The 24,129-nt window shown below is 39.8% G+C and overlaps 2 protein-coding genes across 7 annotated transcripts in view; one reads left to right on the plus strand and one right to left on the minus strand.

Moving 5' to 3' along the window:
- Positions 1 to 24,129, minus strand: part of Syt4 (Synaptotagmin 4) — a 94,318-nt gene that overhangs the window by 47,200 nt on the left and 22,989 nt on the right. The window lies entirely within an intron of this gene.
- Positions 5,534 to 18,974, plus strand: LOC110833850 (arylsulfatase B). 6 transcript variants are annotated; one of them, XM_022072348.2, is made up of 9 exons: positions 5,534 to 5,563; positions 7,332 to 7,459; positions 9,566 to 9,725; positions 12,441 to 12,664; positions 12,790 to 12,852; positions 13,242 to 13,509; positions 15,836 to 15,999; positions 16,795 to 17,092; positions 17,803 to 18,974. In XM_022072348.2, exons 2-9 carry the CDS (start codon positions 7,364 to 7,366, stop codon positions 18,216 to 18,218), a joined length of 1,689 nt encoding a protein of 562 aa, XP_021928040.1. In that variant the 5' UTR covers positions 5,534 to 5,563; positions 7,332 to 7,363; the 3' UTR covers positions 18,219 to 18,974. The 6 variants fall into 6 exon arrangements, with proteins under 6 accessions (XP_021928040.1, XP_021928039.1, XP_021928038.1 ...); XM_022072347.2 differs by lacking the exon at positions 5,534 to 5,563 and adding an exon at positions 7,100 to 7,252; XM_022072346.2 differs by lacking the exons at positions 5,534 to 5,563; positions 7,332 to 7,459 and adding an exon at positions 8,391 to 8,530.

Here is a 24,129-nt window from a genome sequence, read left to right on the forward strand (position 1 = left end):
CAGCACTAAATCCATTTTCTGATGCTGTTGTTTACAGTAGTCATTAATTTTGGGGACAGACTTTACAGCGATCTTCATCCGCTATGGAGTTTCATTTCAAATTAATCGGAAACCGTAATCTTGGTAGAAAGGCAGACGATAAATTCCTTACACAACCAACGTCAGGCTGTTATTCTGAGCCACAAATCCGTTACCCCCCCCCCCCCCAAATGGTACGAACAGCGTTGTTAAAACCAGCTTGGACTTGCCTCAAGATATCTCATTAATCAAGACACTGATCCCGGGGATTTACATCGATTATTTTCGAGTTTGAACTAGACTCTTAATCCCATTATAATATGATGTGTGCATCCGCAATCAAGTTGACGTCACGTAGTTATGATAATTGGACGATGACAAAAGAGGTCCACATAGCTTCAGGAATCTACATCACTATAAACAAGGTATTACGATAATATCCGATGTAGCGTGCAGCTCAGAAATGTGTGAAGTGTGATTTTCTGTTGTTTCATTTTAACAAAATCTGGAATATATCGATAAACGTTAGAAGGACCCCCCCCCCCCCAATATCACATTTTATGAAAATCCATTAAGCCGTTCTTGATTTCTTACACGAGAACAGACGGACAGATCAGACAGACCTGATGAAGGCAAATTTTAGTTGTGAACGCGACTAAAATCTAACTTCTACTAAATTATAAACATTGATACCAAAAGGTCCAAATTATCTTCCGCCGAACCCTGGTGTTCTGCGATAAATTAAAGAGTATTGTATTGCAAATATTTCAAATATAAATATTACATTACAGTCGCCAACACAAAAATGTTTACATTAACATTATAATCCAAACGTTCCAAGATTTCTTTAAAAAAATATTTATTTTTAGTATATAACTAAAAGTTTATATCTTAATTACGTCATGTTTGTGTTATATTAATACATATATTTATTTTTCCAATCTATACACAAAACTTGTTTTAAAACAATGTTGTTTAAAATTTTATAACATTTACAATATAAATTGCATTATGTTATATTTTATGGCGCTTTCTGTGTCGTATAATATTACATCTATCACAGCGCTTTTGATTTTGACGACATGTTTCGATGTTTACCACATCATCTTCAGGCTTATCAATTCATACATTTTAAAAAAGTTTATTCTAAATATATTATTTTCCGCAGAAGCATACTGTAACGAATTAGATGGCGATTCGTGACGATTCTTGTGCTACTTAACGACGCACTTTCAACTACCTGTATTATACAGTCATATCATCGAGAGGTAGATAATTGTGAATTATGAATTGAAAAGGGCGCGAAAGGAAAATACAGTGTCATACATTAATGTACTGTACTTCACCACAGAATGGAAGGGCTGCAGCAGACAGGATATCGGGTCTCCGACAAAAACGTCTAGTCCAGAACTTCCATAGTAACAAGCAGCAATGCTGCTGACCAACAAACTATAATAGGAAAATATCGAAGATTTCCGTCTTCTGGGTTGTTGCGCTGTGTAGTCTGGTCGATGAATCATCGCCCTGATGACGGAGGCAGTATGACCTCTGAAACGTTGGTAAACATCGACCAGACTACACAGCGCAACAACCCAGAAAACGGAAATCTTCATACTCACCGCTGTGAAAACCTCAAATCTTACAGGAAAATATCGGTTTCCGAATATCGATAGTGCAGTAATTTTGGGTGCACCATCCTCTTGAAATAAGCTGAAGCGTTCGCCAAGTAATCAAAACGCTTAGATTTCTAGAATATCAATACAGACTTTACTGTTTATTGTATTTTCTACAATGAAGTGCGTTGAACCGCAGACCCAAAGAGACGAAATACAAGTTAGTGTATGGCGAGTTACAAGCGGAGATCATACGGAAATAATACGCCCTGAAGTTACAGTGTTATTTGTAAGTCAGAATACGTTACACTATTAAAAAGTTTAAATGTGAAATAACGATAGTGAGAATATTTTTGTGGAAACTGCAAAATACAGATTACACGGCCATTTAATACCCTTCTCGTGAGGCATAAAAATGGGCTTTCAATGCGACACTTTTGTTGCAAATAACCGGATTGTACATTGTCCCAGTTTGTGACGTGAATGCACTGGTAGAGGTCGAGCGAGAAGTGCTTGCACTTGCGCGAAGGACTGATTTTGGTCGTATGAGATGAACCTGTCCAAAGCACGCGCTAGAGGGGTGTCAGCTTCAGTTGGTTTGTAGCTCTAGCTGTGTTTAGTTCGGTGCGTCACCGCAGCAAAGGCTGTGCGACCCCCACTACAACTGAACTCCCCTCTCTCGGCTTACACATCGCGCATTTAGGTGCCACGACTACTCGCGCGACCTTTACAAAACGTGTAGCAGTTTTGCTTTGTTTCTAGCGATATTGTAATTACATTCACAGTGAGAAGCCTTCCTCGGAGTTGCACAGTCATATCGGATAAATCCCTCATTGGGTCTTCTATGTAATCCTGCTCATAACAGTAAACAAAAGGAGAATCTTATTTAACTGTACCTCAGAGACTTAATCCCATTTTTTGTTACAAGTACGGAAAGTACTTTTTTAGTATCTTAAATCCCTTAACTCTTACCATATTCATGCTTTTAGATGTGTCCCTGGAGCTCTTATTAAAGTAGCTTCTTCTCCCTGTCCATCCGTACTTAATGAAACATAAGAACCGCTAAAATAATGTTCAAGAAATTTTGTACTGCTTACATTTACCAAAATTTTTCAATACATCCTACTTTGAGCTGAAATCGAAAAGAAAAATATTAACGAATTCATTACATGAGCTCCTGAGTAGGCAAATTGACTGCATAAGAATTGCAGGCGACATTGTTAGCGATGATTATTTCGGTTGCTATGACAACCTTATTGGCTCCAGACATACCGCTCTCGCAAACGTGATCGGCCATAGACAAAACTGGCGTCAATGGCCTCATTCGCAAAGGCCAAGGTGAAATTCTGGAGAAGGTGCCAGAATTATTACGCTATGTATACATGTCCCAACATGTTTAATTCAGGTTTACTTCCCACTGCCGCGTTATTTTACACCAGAAGCTGAAGATAGACACGGTATATGTGGCACTATGTATGCGTTAGGGCTACTATATGTATCTGTAACTATAGCTAGAAGAATTTATATTTCAGGGCTGGAGATTTATGTTTAATGATTTTATTTCCAATTATCGCCTATGTACGATTTCGTGTTTTAATATTCCTACGTTTCCTCTTACCAATTTTCAGGTGAATGGTCACGTTTTTGTGTCTGTCCGCTAGAAACAGGGAGGGAGAGAGAGATATTAGAAACTACACATACGTGGAAGACGAATATGTTTGAATATAACTCAGTTCTAAAAGAAGTTTGCATATGCACGCATATCCTGACAATTTTAGCACGTTTGCAACGATTTTAATTTTGTCAGGTTAAATAGTGGGAAGAACGCTCCATATAGTCTGGTAATCATGGAAACACACTACAAATGGAGTAGCCTCCAAAAGCACTTCATACAAATCCATTCAGCTGATCTCTAAGGCTCTGTTTACCATTTCCAGCAATGCGTTTCTTACGCTAGAATGGTGCAATGTAGCAAGGGACGATGTCTTGCGCGTGCGCAGGACTCCGCCCTTTGATTGGTTGGCGATGAAACAAATTTTAATGTTAACCTTGTGGTGCGTTAGCATTTCATCCATATATCCTTAAAACGAAAGAAAGAAAATAAGTGGAAGAAAGCAAAGGGCAGAAAAGGAATTCGGAATTAAAGGGGGGAGGGAGAAGACCTCTCGACGGCGAGCGCAAAGAACAGGGCCAGAGACCCTATTCTAATAAATCACATGTCCTCGCGGAAGAGTTTAAATCGTGAATTACCAATTGTGAATTACTTTGAAGCCTCATATATTTTAACATCAAATGTGGGCGCCAATTATAATTGTAATCGTATTGTATGCAAAAACTATTAAAACGTGTTAAACTGATTAGATTTGGAGGCTTCTAACTGCAGATTGAGAACTATTGACTTACTCGTATTACGGGCCTGAACGTTTAGCCAGCCGTTCCGAAATAATAAATATCTTCGTAATCGTATCTGACTGCAGATGACGAAAGCTACCATCCACGTACCGCGGGACGTCTATAGAAGCATATTGCATACCATGTCTCCCTCATTTTAATCATTTCTCATTCAACAGACACGAGCCTATGAAAGTATACGAAGATGTCAACATATTCCCCGGTAGACATGACGTAGGTCTGAAAGGGGGATAAAAGCAAAGTCCTTAATGAGGTTAAGAGGAATGGAAATGCACACTGCTAAGTGAGGTACGCGTACTTTTCAGTTTCTTTGCTATTTGTGTTTCTCATTCGCCTTGAGGTTTATTTACAGATGAATACAAATATATAAAATTGGCTCGGCATGTAGCACGTGTAGGGAGATGGAAAACCAGAAATATGCTTATTTGTTATTTCATAAAGAATCATGAAACGAGATGGGTATTTCAGTTAACAAAGTGACTACGGATTGAACAACGGCGATTCGATCCCCGGTGGAGGTAAAGGATTTTTGTTGAAACCTGTTGTGGTCCACCCACCCTATACAATGGGTACCCGGTGGTAAAGCACGGCCAAAGTGTGACGCTAATCACTCACTCTCATCTAATGCAGCGATCAAGAATGAGTGGGAGCTATACATTGACCCCCTCCCCAAGCGTCTGCACGGCGTGTAGTGGGTCAGTATAAAAACGCAATACTAGAGATTACAATTACGCCAAATAAATCTAATCCAGTTCGCACAGTTTTTCATTTAAGAACCTTTTTTTTTCTTAACTCATCAACGTACAGATCTCTCATATGGTCTGTTACCATCAGGATTTCCGATCAAAATGTTACATGCAGTTCTTATTTCTCTCAGACGTATAGTGTATATTCCACCCATCTCATACTCCTTATTTTGATCGTAATAATATTCGGTAAAATCAAACTAGCCTGTAAATTATTAAGCTGCTATTATGCAATTTTTTTCATTATCTTCTTAATTTATGTCTGTAGTTACAGATATTCTCATCTGAACTTTGTTCTTTGTTCAGACAGTTAAACAACCTTACATACAAAACAAACATACACTATCGTTTTGTATATTTTCGTCTCTTTTTTCTGATAGGAGACAAACCCGCTACTAGTCCTCATCCTGAACTAGCTTAATCCAGTACCCATAATCACACTCTGATTTTAAAGCACTTAACACTCTCAACCTATCTACACATAGTTTTAATCTCCCACGGACGTCTTCATTTCGCATTTTCGGCGCAAAACTTTGTTCTGATTATTTTAGCAACATTATGAGGGTAACGAGGTCAAATCCTGAGTTCCCCATTTCCTAATTATACTCCTCACACATTCTCCACAATACCTTTTATCACGCTGCACGCGCGTTACCGATAAAAGTGTTTGTTTCCAACAGATGGTGATAGCCTCAAAACAGCTTCGTATCTACACACTATATAAGTGGATACATTGCCCCATCGGTGTATACGTACGGAATTGTGCTGCATCTGGTAAGTAGAACTAAAAAGTGATACTTGCAGTAGGGTTGTGTTCTAGTTAGCTGCTGAATTAAAGTCCTTTTAACTTGGTTACCAGAAACCAAATCTTTAGTTTTCAACCAAAACTCTTTACGCGGTTCTTGGTTCCCGTTGCTAGAGTTCCAACCCAGTTCATCCTTATTTTATTCACACTAAGACTTACTAACGTACTCCATAGCTCTACAGTCCTTGAAGGACCTTGGCTGCCTCACATGTGGAAGGTTTCTTGAGATATTTAGACACTTAACAGGACTTTCTTCACGAGTGTTAAGTTCGTCACAAGCCCCCTTCCTTTTCAGGACAGCACAACTCAGAAAGGGGAGGACAAACATCCATATCTTGCGCGGAATTCGAACTCACGATTGGTCGAAACGTAACAGAACGTGAGGCCACTGTAACCGTAACACACTAACCACATTATTTGAAAATCGTGCAATTTAATTATTCCTGTGGCGACGAGTGACCAGGCCTTCGCCACTCCATGAAATATGTAAGATGATAATACAATTAATGAAAGAATAAAGGCATGCAGATCTTTTGTTGGAAGTCTCGTGTCTTCAATAAATATGTCAATTTTGGCCTTCAGGGCTGTGACATCTTATAGTCTTGTAGGTAGTTAACGTCGTTTCGGATGACTGAGGGAATCTGTTGCAAAAGTGTGAACTACATGTAGCTGTTTGCCTCAAAATAGGATTCTGTGATAATTTTGATGAAACTTTCGGTTTCATAAGAGAGAATTTGACTATCGACTACTCTGGGAACATCATATACACCTATGAGATGATAAATTTAAAAAATAATTCGGCCTAGAATCGAATCCAAATAACTTCCGAGCTCATGTAAGATTATCAAACACTGTGAAGTTAAACGGAAAGATAAAAAAAACACTAAAACATTTCCCGTAACTTTTTAACTTGGACGTAAACACTTTTTATATTGCCACTACTAGGATAAACGATTTTTTTATTATGTGAAGAGAAATTCACTTCCTTTATTAAATTCATTATTGAATTAATTTCCTTTATGTGTATTATTTAATCGAATTTTCATTAATAAAATACGCATTTTAACTTAAACAAACAAATACAAGCGATAATTTATGAGTATACAGAATGATCATCTGTCTTAAGATAAATTGAAAACCCTTATATCCTTTACACACGGCTATATATCGACTCTGGTTCTGAACATCGTATATTTTTAGCTGTTTCGTGATAGAATACTCTTCGTTTGCCTGACATGAGCGTCATCTATTTCTTTCAATGACAGTATCCTATTGTTATTTTAACAAATGTTTTTAACTGTATGTATCATTTGTACCGAATTTATTCTTCAAAAATTTATCAGTTTCATTCCATCAAAATCCGTCCATGGAACAAAAAGCCGTCTATGAAAGGCTAGAGAACGGGCCGTTTCAACAGGAAATTAACAAAATTAATGTAGGAGTCATATTTGTTATATATAATTCCGAAGGTGGCCATTCCTTACTATAGGATCAAGAAAGCAGTGCAGAACTAACAACTGACAAGCACAGAGCGCGACGTAGTGTAGTCTTTATACCAACAGAGCTATTCCGGTTCCATTTAACTTCTAATTAGTATAGCTGATATGGAGAACATCAAACACTCTTCCACTCAAACAATAAACCATCGACTTTCTTAGGTTCGTTTCGCCTAGCGCGTCAAGGCAGTAATTATCCAACGCAAAATATTCAACTACATTTTTATGTCTTTGTTTTCAGACTAATGAGAGGATTTGTTTGTTGCTGAGGACATGTTTTGGTTTGTTGTGGGCCTGCTGTTACTTACTCCCAACACTAATTCAGCATCAGAGAGACCACACATCGTGTTCATTCTGGCTGATGACGTGGTAAGTTGTAAACAACACGAAAAGCCTAACACCACTCACTCCTTCTATGCGTGTACCACCAATAAAGTACGAAAATTAAGATCTCTGTACAATTTATGTTTATTTTAGGGAAAATGTGTAAGAATTCAATGTCCGCGTGAGTTCTAATCCGTCTCGAAGCATGGATCAGTATAGACATATTTCTGCGTTTTACTGGCCTGTGTCTTGCAACACGATAACCCCCTATTCAAGGAATACCAGGAAACATTTAAGTGTGTATAAAAGGCTAAAATTCTCCATAGAAGCAAGGCTCGTATGATCTCAAAACCTTAAAGAATAGCTATATATAGTTTTTGTGTAGTTTACTATATATTTTGTCTAGGCATTCATAAAATTAATAAGCATTGTATGAAATGTGTTATCTTCATTTATCAAATATAATTTATTTTATACTGAAGTGCAGTACAACGTTGTAACTTTATTAAAGCATTTCATTTCTAGTAAAATAAATTATAGTTTATATCGTGGATAATAAATGCAAGAAACGCAAATGAAACACAAATATACTTTTATTAAATGTATATTTTCGTTATTAACACAATGGTCAGTGACTTACAAGAGATAAGTAATTATCAAAAAAGGCATATGATTTCGCTTAATTTTTAAAAAAAAAAATTGCTTTAATACTTTTCCGGAATTATACACGATATTTGACAGGTTTGCACTGCCTGGGAAATCAAATAATTGAATCAAATAATAAACCTTCCGTACTTTCCTTTGTGTTCTGAGGCATTCTATATAACACCTTGCCATTCTACGAGTACACAACTCGAAACGTTACCCTTTGCTTGTAACATACAACGCAACTCAACACTCGCGTAGTGCCCCGTTAAACTCGATTCAAGGTCACCTTTGTTGGTAGGCCGCTCCTCAAGTCAGTTGAACAACATCTGTGCAGGTTCAGACATGGCACATCAACAAACAGAAAGCGCTTTCCTTCTCGAGCGTTACTTCAAGTCGAAATCTTTTTCCGCTGTTCGTGAAGCATTTCCTAACAAGGAAACACCGAATACGACAACAACGCACCGACCGGTAATAACATTTCGGAACACATCAAGTGTTTGCCTGTGCCAAGTGCTGACTAACAACAACACAGCTTAAATTAAGACCGCGCCTATGTGAAACATTGCGTCAGCTGCAACAACGGCATAAGACTGCAAAAATTCAATATTGCAGTTGGTTTCGTGAATGAGAGGCTCATGTTCAGCAGCTAGTGCTGTGTTTTAAATGGATCGTTCCTTACATTCATCGTGCGTGACATAAACAGTGTCGACGGCTTGTCACCATTGTCAGTCGCAGTGAGAAATGGAAGAGTCTTTGTATTCTTGTTGATGCCTCAGAAAACTACATAAGTATGAGAGATAGGTTTGGGTAAATGTTTAAATAACAGCCTCTTGAACTAGCGAAATGTAAATGGTGTGATGAATGGCGTTTTGCAGTAAAGTTTGGCAACACAACAGAAAAAAAAGAGGAAATTTTTCGTGATAAAATTCACCTCCAAGCTGACGGCGAAAAACTGTAATTCACCAGTGGTTAAGTATTTTGAAATCACATGACTTTGTTTCTAGATGTACATTAACTAAACTAAGATATTGTAGGTGCGTCATATTGTGATTTATTTAAATAGTATTAAAAATATATTAAAATTGGCCGTCAATCACAATATAAGATAATTAAAGATTAAAATATAATTTTTCGTTCCTTATCGAGTACTCGATTTACATGTGGAACATTTACGACATGTTTCGGCTATCAATAGAGCCATCATCAGGTGTTATGTTATAAACTTTTTAACTGAATTAATGAATTTTACTGATTTTTTAATGATTTTTAGTTTTCATTTTTCTTATCATTTTCTCATCCTTCATATTGTATCTTCATCCGTTGTTGTGTCACATGTCACTAATATGATTGTATGTCGTAGTGATGCTAATGTTGTGTATATTGGACTGTGACTGTGGACAGGTCAGTGACGTAGGCCAATGCGAAATAGTAAATGACGTATTAGGAAGACACACTTTCGACTAGAGTACAGCTGGAACCACCACAAAACATTTCGTGTTGCAGGGTTGGAACGACGTGGGTTTCCATGGCTCCGACCAGATTCCAACACCCAACATCGACGCCCTTGCCTATAGTGGTATTATTCTGAACCAGCACTACGTGCAGCCCATCTGCACTCCCACGAGGGCCGCCCTCCTCACCAGCAGGTACCCGTCAAACATAGGTAAGCATCGAAAAGCTGTGGCTTCTATGATACGAAAAGTAAGTTTCAATAATTATTTTGCTGCTCTGTAGAAGTAAGTTTATAAAACTACTAATTGTGCAAAAATGTGTGGGGCCCCTAAGTGAGCACGAAAATATTATGAAAAAAACTACAAATTCAAACTGAATGTAACTAAATCAGAACAGGGAACGTGACAGATTTTTATGGCGATGATGCTGAATGATAGCAATATTATAATAATAATAATAATAATAATAATTTATTTATTTATTATTCCATGGATCCATAAGACAGTCAGATGGCAATAGGATGTGGAAAAAGTAATAATAATAATAATAAAAAAAGTAGGCGTTTGGGGTGAGTGGAGGTATAGCTCCTCTCTTCCTTGACCTCGGCACTAGATGGGTTGAGTGGTCAGCATCACGCCCCGGCCGGCTTTACCCCCGGGAAAGGACCCCGCTACCCATTGTAGAGGAGGCTGGGTGGGCCCCAGAGCCGGTCTGGACGCAGAGGCTAGAGGAAAAATCCTCTGCCCCCGTCGAGGATCGAACCCCGGTCGTTCAGCCCGTAGCTAGTCACTATAATGACTGAGCTATCCCGGCTCATAATAATAATACAATACATATTATAAAGTACAATTCATACTATTATGTAATTTTCACATAATACATAACAAAGGGTTCACCTAAAGAAATGATAAGCTTCAAATAGATTTACCCATTACACGCAGAAGAAAATTTATCACTTATTTGTAAACATAAGAAATTCATTGACAGAGTAAAAGGGGTGTGTAATTAAGTATCTTTTTAATGCTACCTTAAATTGCTCCTTCTTATTTACAAGACTTGTGAGATTTGATGGTAGACTGTTGAAAATTTTGATTCTTGCATAATATGCAATAATATCCAAAAACAGGAGAAAAGTTTCTTTACAGTTCTGTACTTATAGACTTCTCAGTACATACATGTACCAAGGACGTGGCTTATCAATCAGTTAAATCACTTTATGTAACAATAGTAGAAGCAGGGTTAGATTGACAGACACTGCTGAGGCTTGCGGGGTAAGAATGCAAAATATTACAGTCCCTATGTTACCTAATTTACAATGAAATGGTCAAAGTGTAGTTATTTTCAATTTATTTTAAAGTGAAGTTTCTGACATGATAAAAGCTCTAGGAACATAGTGATGCAATAATGTGCGATTATATGTACTGGGGATACTGGGAACGACCCGTTCTTCAAGTACCTGAGCAATGCGGGTCCCAACTTTTGTTGGCTTTGATCTATCATACAGTTGGTAGAACTCCTTGGACGAGGGATCGGCCCGTCGCAAGGCCTCTACCTGCACACAGGACAACACAGAAAAACGCGGACAAACATCCATGGCTTGAGTGGGATTCGAACCCACGGTCCCAGTGACCACGCGGCCCACTGTGACCCCCGATATATATGTAAATTATTGTAAATGGACTTGCGATTATCTAAAACTGATTTATGAATCAGGGATATTCTTGAGAAGCTGATAAATTCTTAACATGGTCAAGAAACTTGCTCTCTTTATTGAAACCAGCTGTTAATTACAATTTCACAAGAGTTCACCACCATTCCATAACATTAACCACATAAATATAGTCAATGTCTAGCTCGCGCCAGACGTTTAAGAAATGGTTTTCGTAAAGTTTAAATTCTATCACCAACGTATCTTCTGCATCAGCACAGTTTGTTTATCTAGCGTTTTGTACAGCAATGATCATGTCGATTTCAACTTAATGATCAGGTAGTGTATACCTTGCCTATTTGAAACTGGTTCTCCTGAAACTTTGTTCTGAAATTTTCTGGGAGATTCGTATTTGAAATAGTTCAACTAAACACGCACTCTGTTCAGCAGTATACCTCGCCCAAGGAAGCTTGTACAGCACTGAATGGCTGATTGAGAAATGCATAAACTGCTTTTGCTGAAGAAACGCGGTAGAGTGAGGATTTTCCGTCCGCCCACGCAATGCGTATTATCGTGAAATGGGATCGTCTAAAATGAATAAACCACCAAAAAATAGTATTAAAATTTCAAAAAAGTTGTGTAATTTCGGAAAATATAAGTTCCTTGTTGAGCTGCTTCTGGACCCTACATCATAGAAGAATTTTTCTGACATCGACGACTGGCTTTGTGTATTAGAATAAAGAATTCATCTATAAAAGCATACAAAACTGCGAAATTACTTTTCCTGTTTAAATTCTATCCCGTGGACTCCCTGAATTAAATTATCCCTAGTTATATGAGAATTATGAAGCTACATTTTATATTAATGTAATTGTGGGTGTGAGTAAAAATATTTCCAAGTTGTTGGATAAAGATTACGACGGATTTTAACAAAGCTTTCTAATATAAAAACATATATTTATCAGTATGTTGGTGTTTATTTGACAGGGATGCAACCATTATCTCGATTATTTAAATGATACGAACGAGATTTTTCATTATGAAACACTGATCACTTTTGTAGTGAACAATTTGAGTTTTACATTCTCAAAACACAGGCCTCCTCGTAACCAAAAATGTTTTCTGACAACAGAAATGAAAGAATCGTTTACAACTCTCTGATAAAATGTAATGAATTCAGGTCTTTCATTTTCGCCATTTCTCCTGCGGCCCCTCAAATATTCGAATTACAGAATGAGAATTGTTTTGTTCATAGTGTATTTCTCTAAACTTTTAAAGGAATGCAAGGTATTCCAATAGCGGGATGTGAACCGCGGGCCCTACCACCAGGCAAACTGTTACCACAGTATCTCAAAGACTTGGGCTATACGACCCGAATTGTCGGCAAGTGGCATCTCGGCTTCTACAAGAAAGAGTTCACGCCTACCTATCGTGGCTTTGACTCCCATCTGGGGTACTGGAACGGACTTGTGAACTATTACGACCACGTATACCAAGACTTGGTAAGTAGACAAATGTTTATTACAGGTCTTTATAGGTGGGAAAATATAAATATAACTGGAAGGGCATACTGAGTGATCTCAGCGATAATCTGATGTTAATTTCGAAATATTTTCGTTTCTTGTAGATTCCAGTCAAAATGGTAAAACCATTTCCGGCACAAGGCATTAACATTACGCAGTCTGATATTGTAAGTATACGAATACTTGACTAAAATTAGATTCAAGGTGATCATAATATAGTAAAATGGCAGGATAGTGATATAATTTCCTGATCTGCAAACGGTGAATAATTGTTCGGTAGTTGTAAACTACATACTACTTAATAAGAACACTCTACACTATGAGTTCTGTTAGTTAATCAGTGGGTCAGTCAATACAACGTTACCTTTCGCTTTTTCTCTTTTGACCTGAAGACCAAAATATCAAAAAATATATAGCTAATATTCGAATTCTAACTTTTATTCGACAACCACCCTGAGAAAATACCAAGGCATTGAGGGTACGTGGAAATAACTTTCATATAACATCATTAAAACGTTTCACTGGTAAGGCGAAAGTACTTCCATGGTGATTGCAGGACTGGGCGGGAGGTGACCAACTGAGCGGTGTGGATTTCCACCGCAACCTGCTGCCCGCTCTGGACCTATCAGGACGCTATGCGACGGATGTCTTCACGGAAGAAGCGGTGAACATCATTGAGACACACGACCTCTCCTCACCACTGTTCCTCTACCTGGCACATCTCGCCTGTCACTCGGGCAACATCGGGAAGCTACTGGAAGCACCGAAAGATGCCGTCGACAAGTTCGGACACATCATCGAACCGAACCGAAAAACGTTTGCCGGTAATGCAGCTAAGATACCAAGATTGTGGTTCTCAAGGCGGTAAAGATGTGGATGTTGGTCTTCTCGGTTCTAACTTTGTATGGACTTAGAGGTAGATATCAACGTTTCGAAAGGAATCAGTATGTTTCTTCGAAACGTTAGAATGTACCTACAAGTCCAGATGGCGTTAGAACCCAGAAGACCAACATTGACATGTAATGAGTCTTCCGTTGTGTACAGTTTGCAGACACTTTTCGGTGCGTTTCCTACTGAGAGTGCAAGCCACTATATTTCGTCATTTGCAGATCGCGTACCGACCTCAGTGAACCAACGCTAACTTATATCAGAAGAGACCGGATTGATTCTCGGCACGGGGGAAATGAATCCACCACTTCTTGGCTTTGCTCGGTAAAGCTAGGGATGTTACTTTGAAATAGACGAAGACCGCTACCTTCCCACGCTTTAACTTAATCTTCCTTGCTTCTTCTTATATGCTAATCTCTGATATTAAGACGCTAATATTCGAGTTCTGCTTTGGATTATTCCGTGAAATGCAGCTCATTTCCGCAAGAAACAAAATAAATGGTGTGAGAGAATAGTGGCGCACGATCTGAAAAGTCGTAACCTTGTATGATTTGAGGTTTTCACAGCGGTGAGTATGAATATTTCTGTCTTGTGGGTTGTTGCGCTGTGTAGTCTGGTCGATGTTTACCAACGTTTCGGAGGTCATACTGCCTCCGTCAGCAGGGCGATGAAACTGTAAACGGTAAACATCCACCATACTACATGGCGCAACAACCCAGAAGACAGAAATCTTCATAATCGTAGCCTTGTTCGCTTGAATTGCTTGAAATTTAGATGTCTCAAAATAACACGCCAACCATAAAATGTCCTTTTGTTGGAAGTTCAATTACACGAATGCTTTAATCTTGTGTTCATAAAAAAAAGACATCCAAAGTTTATCCCGTAGAAATACTGTGCACACGCGTTTATTATGCGTCTTTTGCACGTAGTGCATAGCAAGAATTCATTATATGCTGGTCGTGTCTGTCCGTCTAGTCGATTCAACTTAAGAACCACTGAATGGATGACATTTGGTATGGAGGTTGTGCCATTCTGCACGACCTCAAAATCGTTCCGTTCGAATATGTTTCGAGCGGTGATAAGAAAATGAACGATGAGGAAATCGTGTGTTGTGTACACACACGCACATTGTCTACTATAACCGTCCACCTTCTTCGGTTCTTGCTCCAGCTAGCTCGGTCACTCAGGGTCGTTAACGGGGATCGAATGTGTATTGATGAGATAGTAATTGACTGTGAATCTAATTGTACCTTTATTATATAATTTCTTTGAAACACAAGCTTACAAAAGTTTTAACCCTCTTCTGTCAAGATACTCTCCACGACTGCCGCTGCTGGCTCACTCCCACAAGAGACCACATGAGTCCCCCCCCCCCCCCCCCGCCTACTCTCACACTTAATACAAACGATATTTTGTTTTAAGGAATTCCAGCCAGCTCGCCCTTCCAGCGTTACTCCATAGGACTCTAATGTCTGGACGGTTACACTACTATAGCCATCTGTACATCCAAAAAAGAACTAACGTTCTGCTTTATATTCAATTTACTAATTATTTCTTAAACCTTCAAAGCTTGCTGTCTGACTGTAAAGTAAAGAAGCAATTGCGATCAGTACTCTTTAAAATTGACAATAAATAAGCAGTTTGTGTATAGTAAATTGTTACTCTGAACAAGTCAGAATCACGGTTGAAAAGTAGCAGGATGTGGCACAAAAGGGTTTATTTTGGACATACAGACAACTGTCATTTTTCTCTGTTTCTTTCCTTCTTGTATTCTTAATTATCTTTTCCTCTAAACCTCTCATGCTTCTAACCTTTCTCTCCTTTATCATTTTATTATTCTTTTCAGTCTTCTTGTCTGTTTTTATCCCTGTCCATTTTGTCCTTTCTTTCTTTCTTTCTGTTGTAGTATTTCCATGGTTTTCATCAGACATGCCATTACTATGGACTACACTAGCTAACTGGAAGTGGAGTAAGGTCTGAGACAAGGTTCCGAAGGTTTTGAACCTTCTCTCAGTCCACCTTCTTGAAAAATGTTCCCTAAAATGCCCAAGGTGAAAGATAGCATTATAGAAGAATATAGAAGAATATGACAACCGCCCCGTTATGTTTCTTTATTCCTGCTTTCTTCAGTGCAGGTCTCCGGTAATATTTTATTGGGGAAGAAAGACCTCTTTGTTGAGATAAGTTTTTGAAATCGTGTTCTGATCTAACATTCTAAATTACGAGTTACCATTTTTCAACAGAATACTATTGTGTCTGCAGCTATGATGTCCAAGCTGGACGAGTCTGTGGGGAAGGTAGTCGCTGCACTGAAGAGCCGTGGCATTCTACAGAACACCATCATCGTATTCCTGAGTGACAACGGAGCGCCAACCCTGAATGTCGGGGTCTGGCGTAACTGGGGCTCCAACTACCCACTACGTGGCGTAAGTTAAGTAGTATAAAAATTTACGAAGCAAGATCTCGATTTGCAATCTAGTGGTAAAGTGGAGAATTTATTTAATGGTGAGTGAGTGAACAATTGAGTTTCTCCGCACAGTTTTTATCAGATTCTTCAAATTCATTCGAAATAAGTCCAGGGACTGCTGCTGTATGTGCGCGTAGCTCCTCATAACGCGAACCTGTATCTTGCACATCCGGAACCCCAGAACGGGAAACAGTGGCTTCCTTACATGAAATAACAAACTCTAAATCGATTGCAAATATCGAGTAACATGTCAACGGAGTTTAAATTCTCTAATCTTAACCGAAACCTAGTGATGTCACATGAAATGTCACCAATCGGAAAAAAAAATTCTCCTAAGAAGCGTGTTTTTACAACGGCATCTCTTATGTAGGTGTAAGGAATTAGTTCTTTTACAGACATTTTATCAGACTTCGGTAATTATATTATAAATTCTTTATCATAGTTACTAAAAAGGAAAATTGGTATCTCACAGCGCCTTTAATAAAGTTTTTGAATGTTTTCGTTACATATATTGTACATGTACTCAAAGAAAAGATTTTGTGCTTATTTATCGATCTGCATGTTTTATCCCTGTAATCACCTAATTGGTTTTGATTACGATAACAAAAAACGTTTACAAAGATACAAACTTGACCCTCTATCTGTATTCAAGCTTTATAGTGAGACATCTGAACACGATGTATCGTAATTTGCCACTAACACGGCCATAATACAAAGGTCACTTTTCGAAATTCTTCTATTTTACGTGTAAAAGGTGAAAGTGACCCAGTGGGAGGGAGGAGTACGCGGAGTGGGAGTACTGTGGGGTGCAATGCTGAAGAACACGTCGCGGGTGTCGTCGCAGTTAATGCATGTAACCGACTGGCTACCAACTCTGTACACGGCGGCAGGTGGCAACCTGGATGACTTGCAATCGGCACAGCTGGACGGGGTGGACCAGTGGAGTGCACTGGTGGACGACACGCCCTCTCGCCGCGAAGAAGTGCTTCTCGTACTTGACGAGCGTCACAACGTCAGTGGCCTCAGGATCGGCCACTGGAAATACGTCACAGGTACTGTCCAGCAGATGACTAACAAGTTTCTTTTAATTCTTCGCATGTAGGCGGGACTTCAGGTTCTCACGGCGGACTAAGCGACACAACATCCTAAAAGACAGTCATTTTCTTCGTTTGCCACTTAAAAGTATCAAATGTAAAATGTATTCATAGCATGAGGATGAAGACGTTGATTACTTCCGATATTAATAAAGATTGGGAAGGAAGCGATCATTGCACGCTTTACGTTACTGTCTCCGAATTTGTTTGCAAGGGACATTGGAAATCGCTGTCAACATAACAGGTACTTCAATAAATATTCCAGCTACGAACTTCAGATGAACCGCTGTTTGAGCTAACCTGCTCTGTCCAGTGTCCACACATATTGAAATTCACAGTGCATGTATTTCTTGACGGCAGTTATCAGAGATGGCTTCTTGTTACACTGTGAGACATGGCTTTCTTTTATTTCCTTCATGAGCGGGTAACGTAAAAACGTTGAGAAAGAATTGAGACCACTTCGAACAAAGGCGTGGAAAGGTGTATAATATTAAAGTCATTCACAAAGAAAAACAAGTTGTGATGATGAAGTCTGGATTCATTTAACACAAGATAGGACCTCTCAGTAGTAAACCGGAAATTTCTTGGCAAGACAAACACCACAATAAAAAGCACGGTCGATGTGTTTTAATGTGGATGTATAGATTTATGTATATTTAACCATTCAGGTTACAGGGCTGGGCTGGACGGCTACTCTGGAGACATCGTTCTCGGCACGACCGATCCTCCCTACAACCCTGAGGAGGTGCTGCAGAGTGACGCCGGGTTGGCGCTTGCAACAGTGAAGCTCCGCGCTTCTGCAGCCGACATCCTTCGGCTCAGGAGCCAGGCCACAGTGACTTGCTCTAGCCCCGTTAGCAGTACCCCCTGCAACCCGGAGAAGGGCCCCTGTTTGTTCGATCTGAGCGTCGACCCATGCGAGGTGAACGATCTGTCCGCCCAACACCCCAATGTGGTACAGAAGCTCACAGAGTTGCTCAGCAAATACTCTGCCACCCTGGTGCCTCAACTGAACGAACCTTACGACCCAGTCAGGGCTGACCCCGCGAAATTTAACAATATTTGGTCATCCTGGGAAGACTGAAGTTCCGTGGATAATGTTGCTGATTCGTTTCTGTGACATTATTATGCGTTCCTTGTACCACGAAAAGAACGCCAATAGAGCCCCTACTGTGTCTGTATATCAGCATATCTCAACTCGATGACCGCTGGTCGGAGTTGTATAACATTTTGTGTGAAAGTTCAGCCATTGAGTTCTACTCTAAAATCGTCCTCTTTAATTTCCTACAGCGTTGATTCCAACATGGACGAAAAAATTCGTGAGGTTGAATCGACATTAGCGCTACTCACAATAGGGCCACACAATGATACAGAGTAACTGACTTTAAAAAATGCAAATCTGGTACTCTAATATTTTGTGCAATATAAAAATAACTTCCCTGGGATTTAATCTTGTGGCCAAATGCGCATGACTCCAGTACGCTACCACACATAAAATTGGCATTCTGCAATTTGTATCTGTGTATATATGTTTTTATGTATATAAACATTATCTGGAGAAGACATGACGTTATCTTATATTAATAATTGTCTTTCAAAAATTAACAGGTTGATACACGTTTTTACATAGATCACTGGCTACACTGTATTCCTTTATCAGTCTAAAATAAAAATTTAAGACCCTTTGAAATTATGCTGTTCCCCGAACAGTGAGTTTCGACAAAATAAATTTAATCAATAAAGAAATAAGACAACGTTTAAGACGTACTTCGATTAAAACTATGGAGAGTGCACGTTGTAATTATATTGGCGATTAAACTGAGGGATCTTTAAGAGGAAATGTGGGTTTCTTACTTTTACTATTTTAAATTAATAACTTCCTTGACTAAATTTGTGTTTATTCTTGCTACGCCACAGCTACCGCTTTGTTCGTCACAGTCGGTAACTGAGCTCACCTTCCGTGCCGTACGATCAACTCGTTTTATGCTAAAAACTTCGATATCTGTCTCTTCACTTACACTAGATAATCATCGATTCCAGTCGGTCCGCCTAAGACACTTAAAGCGAAACGACTCCCAAGTTCTGGATTTGTCTTATCTCGGGAAGCAGTGCAGAGGCAGTCGAAGAACTTTCAAGGATGTTTCTTTGGATAGTTCGATATGCGTGCTCACAAAGTCAATGCCACTTTAAGCCAGATTGGAGACTATAAATAACCGTCCAGGGCTTCATCGAGTTGCCATGGTAGAGTACCCACAACTTAAATTGCATTCGCTCGTTTCTTTTGTTTAATGGTCTCAAAAACAGGTACAAAAGTAAACACCTAGGCTATTAAATTGGCTGTCAAGTTTGAGTAAAACAACGCAGTAATAACAGCAGAGAGGTACAGCATAATCTCCAGAAATTCGTCATGCAAGACTGAGTCAAAGTCGACAGACACCCACCTCAGCAGTTTCATGCTACAGTAACGCAGGAAATCGGGTCACGAGAACAAGAGTAGGGAGATGATGACGACAGGAGGTAGAAAAAATAGAGAAGAAATTAGGGGGTCGAAAGCGGAGACAAATCCACGGATCGGTTGATCGAGGGACGAACCAAACCAAAGCCCCAAAACGTCGTTGAAAGTCATCGAAGAGCAGCGAGATAACATGAAGTTTCGATGGAGAAAAATGGAGAAGTCGAGGCGAACAGAAGAACACGGGAGGCGAGCCCAACCCACGGGAGATCCGAGGACCCTGAAGGTCACAGCCTAGGACTCGTAGTACCAGGTAGAGGACAATTAAAAACACAGGACAGATAGTTCCAAGGATCAACGGTCTGGGAAACTGTTTGGTTAACGGCCTTAACATCCCTGAATCTCTTGCCAAAGACTCGCCAAAACGGCTACGGAAACCTATGAAATGCTAAAGCAAGCATTTGGGGAGTCCGCAATGGGTCGTGCACAAACTTTTGTGTGGCATTCACGTTTTAAAAATGGCCGAACCTCTGTCGATGATGACGAGCGTTCTGGACGACCATCTTCGAGCACAACGCCCGAAAATGTTACGAAGATTCGGCAGGCCATTCACGAAGATCGACGTCGTACCATCAACGACTTGTGCGACATTGTTGGGATAGGCTATGGGACCTGTCAGCTGATTCTAAAGGAAGAACTCCACATGCGACGCATCATGACAACGCGCCAGCGCACACCGCCCTCAAAGTTCGGCAGTTTTTGGCCTCAAACACCATGGCCGTCATCCCGCACCCTCCTTATTCGCCGTGTGACTTCTTCCTCTTCCCAAAGATGAAAATTCAGCTAAAGGGAAGGAGATTTGAGACGATAGAAGAGATTCAGGCAGAATCGCAGATGGTGCTTGACAGGCTGACAAAGAAAGATTTCCAGGGATGCTTCCAGGCTTGGCAGCGGCGCTGGGATCGTTGTGTTCACTCCCAGGGGAACTACTTCGAGGGTGATGGATGAATTTAATACCTGAGATAAGTGTACGGGTTTTTATAGGCGCAGTCTTGAAACTTTCCGATCGCAGCTCGTAGGTAGAGGTTTGGCCGATCGCAACACGTAGTCGCGGTGCAAACCAGTCAATTACTAAATCTTATGTTGAAAAGATACGCTCGTGGTTTTTCATAGCCCGTTTATATTATTTACATTCATGACAAAACTTTTGTTGTTTAAAATTATGTGACCTTTTTATTTCAGGTAGGAACATTCAAGATTTGCAAATAACACATCTCTGTGTACAATTTTTCAGTGTTATTATATAAATGGGAGAGTATTCATGGATTTGAATTTATTGTGCACGAATTATAGTCCTTTTTACAGTGTCTTCTAGCTAGCTTTTCGTAAGAAAATAAGTAGACTAAATGAAAACACAACGTATCAATCCAGTTTTTATTACAGGGTTTTTAACGTGTGCTATTTTATATTTTATTCAAAATGCCCACTACGAAAGGAGTTACTGTGGTCGTTTATACGTGACAAAACTGATCGTACATTAAGCACTGAAGTTTGATTTACGAGCGACAGAGAAGCATCAAAAAAAATATATGGATATATTTAATGTAAACCTCAGTAACAACTCCATGCAGCAGAATAGAAATATTTTTGTACAAATCTCTCCAAATCTCTAAACATCTTTGGCCAATGAAAATTAAAGTCTGATTAAAACAGTTTCACTGCCACTTACATGACGTCAGGACATCTTTAAGGCCAATTTACTTGTGGCATAATTAAATGGGTAATTGTTTCGCTATTTCTTGTCGCTTTGAAGCCAATCTTATGTCGCAAAATGTAGCTGAAGAATTAATATCAGCTTACAGAATAAGTATGTGCACAGATTCGAGCAGTTACTATTAATGGTAGCATTCAGAGTGATACAAGTTTTGTGGTGACAACTCGCGGTAATTTTTCTGAAGGGCTTTAACATAGTATTCGTTTTACGGAATTTTCGATTCACGTTATACGGATCTTTAAAATAGGTGGCACAAAGACGAGACATCTCTACTGTGTACCCACTTGGTGTAAAGGATAACACTGCCTGCAAACGACACGTGGCCTGGATACTTGTTATTTCAGTGTCTTTAAAGGCCTCATACAATGTCATATGATTAACCGATTTAATTTGAACGAAGAACGAGTTCTGTTAAAGAGACGCTAGGGGAGTAACTTGGTGTCGGTAATAGTGTCGATGCCTGGGCTGAAGGAAGGAGGGACTATGCCGCCATTAGTTTAAACATCGTTGATCGTTACGAGACTCCGACTGGTTTAATTGCGCCCAGCTTTATTGCAACTCTCGATTGCCATAAGGATGGCCAATGTTAGACCAGTTACCACTACGCATCACTGATTAAAGGACGGCTCATGTTTATCTGATATTTTCACCTGGAAATGACATGTTCACAATATTCGTGAAGTGGCAATTACTAACTATCAAGATTAACGACAGATGTCAGTAGTGGTGGAAAGGAAAATTGTTTCTTTACAAACAAGCAAACTGAAAACTAAATTTCAAGTTCATTATAAAAAATACTACAAAAGGGAAAATAATATGTAGAATTAACAAAATAGTACCAAATATGTACCGGTTAAATATTTATTTTTTATGACTGAAAAATGTTTATAACCCTTTTAAGCCATACTTTTCTAAGTAATATTTAAAAAAAATCATTTGCTACTTAGAAAAAAAAACAACGCGTATCTATTGGTTAATGACGTTCAAGGACATAACCACTGTTTACTCAGATAATCATACGAAGTCCTTAAATACACTCTGTGTGTAAAATGCAGAGTTACATATTGTTAAAACAGGAAGTACATACAGTAACCGCTGGACTTTAAGGGATACTTCTTCTTTAGGCTCGATGCACACGAGCGAGTTATTTTCGCGAGCTCGCTGCGTCATTTTCTCGCGCGTTTTAGCAGTACATGTGAAGCAATGGAGCAATGCACACTATGGCGGTGACGCCGCGAGGACGCGGCGAGCAATTTGCGCTCGCCAACCACTGCTGCTTAGCAGCGAGTTCGCCGATCGCCGCGAAGCAGCAGACTGTGTGAAAGCATTGGGCAGTGCACACGTGCTTCGCAACCCTCGCAACAGCTCAGAGTCACAACCAGCATTTCTAGAGGTATTGCAAGCCTCATCGCAGAATCTTTACTTTTGTTGGATGCATCCAGTTTTGCTGCTAGCTCATCAAACGACTGTATACTCATACGACAATAATTATAAAATTTACTTTCATCTTCTCTTAAATCTATAAACATTGTCACGTACGCCCCTTTTAACAGCCGTGAACTAACCAACGGGTGTGTCCAATACTTCCTATTGCGTTTTTTAAGGATGTATTCATAAACGAAATAGGCAAACACTACACGTTTTCTTCTGTACACATCCATTTTGGTTGCCATCCAATCTAGTACTGGTGGGAGTTTTTCGGCGAACTCGCACCGATGACGCTACGTGTGCACTGTCACGGGTTTCCTCGCTGCGAGCTCTCGCGACATTTTCTCGCTCGTGTGCATCGAGCCTTAGGACTACGGCCCTTTCAGTGTAGCCTTGGCTTCTCTTGCGATCGATGCCCAGTCTTCCCTATTCTGTGCTTTCCTTCTCCAGCCTCTTACGCCCATCTGTTTAAGATGAGACTCCACGTCTTCGATCCATCGGAGTTTCGGTCTTCCTTTCTTTAATTTGCCAGGAGGTTTACTACTGATGATCATCTTACATCCTCTATCATCACTCATTCGGAGTATATGTCCAAGCCATTTTATCCTTCTTGCCTTTATTACAGCTACAATATCTGAGCTTTTGAACAGCTTCTTCAGCTCAATATTCATTCTAATTCTCCATAGGCCATTGTCACATATTGGACCAAAAATATTTAAGGGATACAGCAATGCAATATTCAACAGTCCGTTAACGTCGTTCAGTTCTGCGAAATATTTTAGGGTTATTCAAATAGAAGACGTTTGTTGTATTCTTTGGGAAGGAGTAGAGGCCATTAAAAATAGTCCTAACGGGCGCTCAGATAGACTTCCTATTCACGGACCAACAGATGGATCTCCTCAGATGAAGAAGAAGAAGAAGAAGAAACTCGCCTTCATGGGCTGCTGCTGGAACTACTGCACAATCACGATCATAATGTATTTGTCCGCCCTGAATATACAGCCCTTAAGTGCTTTTTTGAGGGGGCTGAACACATGAAAGTCACAGAATGAGAGGTCCGGTGATGCGTGGGATATGGTCCAACGCTTTCCAGCACATGGAGAGCGTGTCCAGGAAAGCGAGGGCGACATGGGGAGAGGCATTGTGCAAGACGATATTAGCCGTCAGGTGAACGCCAGTACTCTCTCTTGATAGCGGTACGATGGTCGTCGAGGGTTCCATACAACGCTGTGCGTTAATGGTGATGTTAACATCTTTGAGCGCAAGATTCAGCGGTCCTGTTTGGATGAATTCTGCATCAGAGAAGCCAGCATTTAACCGAGTCACAGGGTCTCAGCTTGC

Source organism: Zootermopsis nevadensis, unplaced genomic scaffold (assembly GCF_977971745.1).
Source record: "Zootermopsis nevadensis isolate Lab colony 2312 unplaced genomic scaffold, Znev_1.0 Znev_ptg000012l, whole genome shotgun sequence".
NCBI lineage: Eukaryota > Metazoa > Arthropoda > Insecta > Blattodea > Termopsidae > Zootermopsis > Zootermopsis nevadensis.